At 42.2% G+C, this 6,003-nt stretch overlaps 1 protein-coding gene across 3 annotated transcripts in view; it reads left to right on the top strand.

Moving 5' to 3' along the window:
- Positions 1-500: 500 nt before the first annotated feature.
- The window catches only part of LOC110019284 (U3 small nucleolar RNA-associated protein 18 homolog), a 9,232-nt gene continuing 3,729 nt past the window's right edge, over positions 501-6,003 (top strand). Inside the window, exons 1-2 of one of the 3 annotated variants that reach the window (XM_020716901.1) lie at positions 501-635; positions 742-1,316. In XM_020716901.1, coding sequence (XP_020572560.1) covers positions 1,311-1,316 — 6 coding nt within the window. In that variant the 5' untranslated portion in view covers positions 501-635; positions 742-1,310. Of the gene's footprint in view, positions 636-712; positions 1,317-6,003 lie in introns of all 3 variants that reach the window. The other 2 variants (XM_020716900.1, XM_020716902.1) reach the window with 2 other exon arrangements.

The following is a 6,003-nucleotide window of genomic DNA, read 5'->3' as shown; positions in this document are numbered from 1 at the left end:
TGAAATATTGGGGCAAGAGGAAGGATTATGAACAGAGATAAAACAATTCCTGCATGGAACTAGTTTCCATTCATAAATGACAAGCAAAGTAATTTCTTTATCCCTAGCCACAATAGTAAGGATATCGAATAATATCGAGTTAATATTGACTTGATTATTAACTCTAGCATAAGTGTTGGCATCCTTTTTGGTGAAAGACAATCCACATTTTGCAAGTCAAACAACTCCGATTGGACCGACATATCGCATTCGCCGTATCACACACAAATCAAATTTGATTTGACCCATCCATCAGCGAAGTTGTCCAAATGATCCCGGATGACTAAACAGACCGCACAAACACGTCCAGAACGTCGATTTTACTGGGGAAGGACATCAATATATCTTGGATTCTGTACATATAAGAAAATGCGCTAAACAAGAATTTTAAATAATAAATAACAATATTATTATATAAATAAATAAATAAATAAATATTTTCAATCCCCAAATCCCAAATCCCTAACTCACGCCCACGACGAACTCCTCTGCTTCGCGATACCGTAGCCCTAGCCTCGCCGCTCTGCGCCATCCTCGCTCGCGCCGCTCCTCTCCGGCGACAGCACCGAGCTCGACGGCGTCTCCTCCTCACGCAGGTAACCCCTTTTCTGATCCTTCTCCTTCGGTCTGAAATTTTTTCGGCATGCCCCAACGACGCTTTAACCTCCCTTAGCCCACCTTCATTGCACGAACCCTCGCCAGAGACCTCTTTCCTTGGTGCACAAGCTCTTCGCCGGCTACACTTGTCCTAGTCGAAAACTTCTCCGGGTTTTATCCTTGGCGTGCCCTAGCTTTCCTTCCCAGCCGAGCCTTCTTGTTGGCTCCCTCCGTCGGAGAAATTTTCCTCGCGCTTCCGGCTGACTCCAGCTCCCTCTCACGCGGAGCCCTAGTCTTCATGTCTCCTCCGGTGCTCGTGACCATAACACCCTCCGTCGACTTCCTCTCTTGCCAGCAAAGCCACCTTGACGGCGTAGCCTTTTAGTCCAAGATACCCTTGCGCGAGCTTCCTCTTGGTGGCGTAGCTTTTTGGTCCTAGAGCTTCCTGAAGCAAGCTTCCTCTACCTCGGCGGCGTAGCTTTTTGGTCCAAGAGACTTTTTCCGTGAGCTTCTTCTACCTCGAAGGTGTGGCATCTTGATCCGAAAGCCTCCTGCAGTGAGCATCTTCACCGTCCGCGGACACCGACGGAAGTGCACCGTAGAAAAGTGTGGACGTCTTTCCTTTCTCTCGAGGAGAGCTTCTTTCCGGACTTCGTTGGACGTCTACAACCTACATGATGGTAAGATTCTCCTCCCTGACATTTTTGTTCTTAGCTAGCACTAGGATTTAGTGTCGTTGGGCGTGTGGGTTCGATTATCCACACGGGGTGCGTGCGTCGCGTGAGCCGGTGCGGTCACGTGTCTATATGATAGATCGTTTGCTTTCCTAAAGCGAGTCTTTAGGTTAGAATTTTCTGTGTTTGGCCAAACACTCTTTGTAAAGCCAAGTGTTTCCCTTTTGTTGCGACCCCTAGCACAAATCCTTACTGGCTGGAGTTCTTTCCCCCCTTGCTTTGGATTCCCTAATTTTCCTTGGAGAACTTGAGAGTTTGGTTTTGCAAAGTGAGAAAAGCTTTGTAACTAGCTCACTTTGCAAAATTATGAGGAATTGTTAAATTTGAAGCAAAATTCTGAGGAATTGTTAAATTTGAAAAACTTTATGGATAGTCCATTTCACAGCTTTGTGGAGAGTTTTCCCCCTTAGAATCCCCGAGGAGAAACTCCCCACACACCTCGCCAAAGCCGTAAGCGGCTATGCTGCACATCTAAGAGCACAAACCTTTAGGTTCTTACGTGAAGGCGTTAACACGAGTCTGATTTGCTATCAAGCATGTTTGCTTGCCTTAGATTGCATCACATATCTTGCTTGAAACATGTTGCATGTCACTTGTGTCACGACCGACAGTCCCATTCTGGTCGGCATCTCACTTCGCTTTGACCGACTGCTAAGGCCCGGTCGACACTTCACTTGTCGCCCCGACCCGGTCGATATCTTACTTCACCTCAATTAGTTGCCCCATCACGATTGACTTCTCACTTCTCCTCGACTGGCTGCCCCGACCCGATCGACACTTCACTTCGCCTTGACTAACCGCACCGGCTCGGTCGACATTTTACTTTGCCTCAACCAGCGCCCCAGCCCGGTCAACATAGGACTTTGGTTCGACCAGCCGCCCCGGCCCAGTTGATCGACCACTTTGGTTCATTCGACCGCCCCGATCAGGTCAACCGAGCACTTTGGTTCGACCGATCGCCCCAGCCCGTTCGACCGATCACTTTGGTTCGACAGATCACCACGACCAGGTCGATCGATCACTTGCATGCTTGTACGTTCTTTGCATCATTTTTCATGTTTGTTTGCTTGTATGATGCTTTGCTTATTGTATGTGTTAGTTTGCATGATTCATTTGTTAATATTACTCATTTTCTTCAGGTCTCTGCCTCCACGACACGTCTATCGTTGGATCACTACTCATACGATGTTCTCAGTTGCCTAAGTCACTGTCTCCTCGACACACTCACTCTGACCACTCTTTTGTGTGATTGTTTGCATTTGCATGCTTGCATGGATAACGAGTCAGACTCAATAAGAGAGTGACTCATGTGTCTGTTGCGATGTATTAACGAGCATTGTTTGCCTGGTCGATCTCGGTGAGCAATGTGAGTTAAGTCATCGGGATCGACATAAGTATGACTATGCTAATGATCCAAAATACATAACTTGTGTCACCTTGCATGATACAGATTCAAATTTAATGACCCTTATTTTAACATTTAAAAATATAAAAAAATATTTATTATATATTATTACGTCCACCATAATTTTAAAATTACGCATGTAGCAAATTAGACCGTATATAAATCCATCTCTTTTTAAAATCCACATTGAGTGACCCCCTTTAAATCTCTTGGATCTTTAAAGCGTGACCAGTAAGGTGACCCCGCCAAAGCCATGCTCTTCCTGGAGATTTACCCCGCACTTAGATGCTGGTTATGACACTTATCATAGATGGTGTGTTAGGTTGAGGTTTTAGGATTTTAGGTAGTCTTTTCGACGCTTCCGATTATTGTTCTGTGATGGTTTTCTTGCTCTTGCGCTAGCCACACATCACTTTTTTGCGCTTTTTGGTGTGTTTGCATGTTGCATATGCATAGTAGTGTATTAGGGCGTTTTTCTGCAAGGAGCGGTGTCTATTTATATGCACACACACATGTACCGCTATGTGGGAGCATGTAATTATTTCTAACACTTTTGCTTTCATGGGTTATTTAGCTCATTCACTTATAAGACATGACTCATTATATGTGTTGCATAGCTTTCTCCGCTAATACTTATTTTCATGCAGATCAAGTTCTTTTTTTTTTTCTTTTCCTATATCCTTTTTAGAGTCATAGGAGAGTTCTGTAGCATAAATATTATACGGGCACGGGTTCCGATGCATTTGACGCAAATTAGGACCAGACATGTACATGCGGAGTCCGACCGCTCTTTTTCTTTTCTGGGATATGTTGTCAATCCAGTGACACCGGCCTGTTTATTATTTTATTTGCTTTTTTTACTTTCTATTACATGACTAGATGTCTGCATATTTTTTTGTTTGTTTTTGTACATCTGAGATTTCACGGAAAATATAATTTAGGCTCATTGAATATCCTAAAATTATAATTTTTTTGTACTTAAAAAAATCTTTAAAAAATCAAGGTAAATTAAAATTTAGGATTAAAATCTTCAGGAATTTAAAAATCTGCTTTTACTTTCTTACATGGTCTATGAGTTGATTTTAAAACGAGTTGTATAGCATGATCATAACCCAAGTCTTATTAATAGGGACTTCACAATAATTAAAAACCGCTCTAAATTACTTCATTCATATCTGCATGTCCCCCGACTTCTTCAATCCGACTGACCCATCATACATTTTTTTTACATAGGAAGTTGTCTAGTGCACCTAAGTCATTAAGAAGTTTCCCGACTCAGGCGGGGTGAGCTTTTCAAGCTTTGTAGATGAATCTCTACCTCTTTTTCTTTCCTGAGGCATCCTTACCACTTTAGCAGGTGTAAGTTCCACCTCTTGGAGCTCCAACTTATAGTCATAGGATAGAGTTTCCTTCCTTTAACCTTAGGGCTGCCGAGGTTCCCGTGGGCGATGCAATTCACGTTTTACTGACCGGGGATCTCGAGACGTGTTGGGTCGACTTCCTTTACGACTAGGTAGACTTAGGGTCTTAATAACTTGGTATGACGGGTTTGTGGTACCCTAACTCAGCTACTTCTACCTCTTAGGGATTACTCTTCTCTTTCCTATGACTACCCCTGTTAAGCCCTTTCGCTTCTATTGACTTCGTCTTTTACGACTAGGTAGACTTAGGGTCTTAATAACTTGGTATGACGGGTTTGTGGTACCCTAACTCAGCTACTTCTACCTCTTAGGGATTACTCTTCTCTTTCCTATGACTACCCCTGTTAAGCCCTTTCGCTTCTATTGACTTCGTTGGTATCATCTTGATGACCCGATGTCGATGAGCTGTCGCCTATTTGGGATATGACAATTTGTTCTCTGCCCTTACGGCCCGGACGTGCTTTGACGTATTAGGGTACCCCCGTCGAGATGATTATTGGTTATTTCGTGAGTATCATATGCCGACAAACAGCTACCTACTTGGTATGTGAGAGACTCACTCTCTATCCAATGACTTAGCGAAAGCTTTGAAGCATATGAGCGTTCCCACACGGAATAACCTCCCTTTGATAATCTATTTTCCCAGGTCTATGATAATACCAACGATACAATTTTTATCGATTGTATTCTTGGGTACCCCCAAGTTGGAATTAACCAAATGGGATGCGTCCCCTTGGGAGTGTTCTTGACCCCAAAACAGACATACACCTGAATCTCTGGTTATGAGTAGTCTACGTAGACATTCTTTTCGCGAATGTTGGTTCAAGGCGTCTCTACCCGATCTTATTCGGGCGGACATGTTTTGACATATTCTTGCAACGTTAATCACACGTAGACTCTCTACGTTTTGTTTTTTCTCTTGTCTGTCATATTTTTCGCATATCTGTTTTTTTTATTCCTCTCTTCTCTGGGCTATTCATATAACCCGAAAGAGAGATGTATTTGAAGAAGGGAAGTATACGACGATCGACAAACTGACGACTCCTACAAAAATAAAAGAGAGAAAAAACATAATGGAAGCAGTAAGTCATGTTCCTTTAGCAGCGAAATGATCAATAGATAAAGAAATACCAATTATACTAGCTATTTTAGAAATTCTACTAGCAAAAGTGAGGCAATTCTGAAAATTTAACCCATATAGACACATCTTCGAATTCTTCTTTAACCGGTCTAAAATCATGAGACCAACATTTAAATAGAAAAGGTTTACCGCCAATAACCATGGTCCACCAGACAAAACAATCTCTAAATCATTCAAACAGTTAAATTTAAACAATAAAAAACATTTGGTGAGAGAAATGAGCTCAATCGAGCCTTTAAATTTCCAAAGCTTACCTAAGTCATAACCAACAAGTGCAATATCCCACTTGTTTGATCCTTCCTCTACTTTATTTTCTAACAAAAATGATTTATCATTAACAGCTAAAACATAAAACATATTAAATATGTAGATCTAACAATTTTAGATGAGAGCAAGTCATTCTAGTTTAATGTCAGGGCACATCCAAGAATGGATCGAGATGGAGAAAAAACAAGAGGGGGTAAAAAGAAATCCATGAGGCACATCCCCAAAAAACCTACAACAACAACAAAATAAAAGATAAGATGAAGAAATAACAAGACAAAACTACCCTAAAAACGGGAAAAAGGGTCTGTCAAAGAACAGATAAAATATTTCGTCCGGACGATCAATCACTGAAAGTCACGTCGTTATACATGTCATCGGCGGACGATGTAGCCGCCCGGG

This window comes from Phalaenopsis equestris, unplaced genomic scaffold, assembly GCF_001263595.1.
Source record: "Phalaenopsis equestris unplaced genomic scaffold, ASM126359v1 Scaffold000054, whole genome shotgun sequence".
Classification (NCBI taxonomy): domain Eukaryota; kingdom Viridiplantae; phylum Streptophyta; class Magnoliopsida; order Asparagales; family Orchidaceae; genus Phalaenopsis; species Phalaenopsis equestris.
This window is presented reverse-complemented; position numbering and strand designations above follow the sequence as displayed.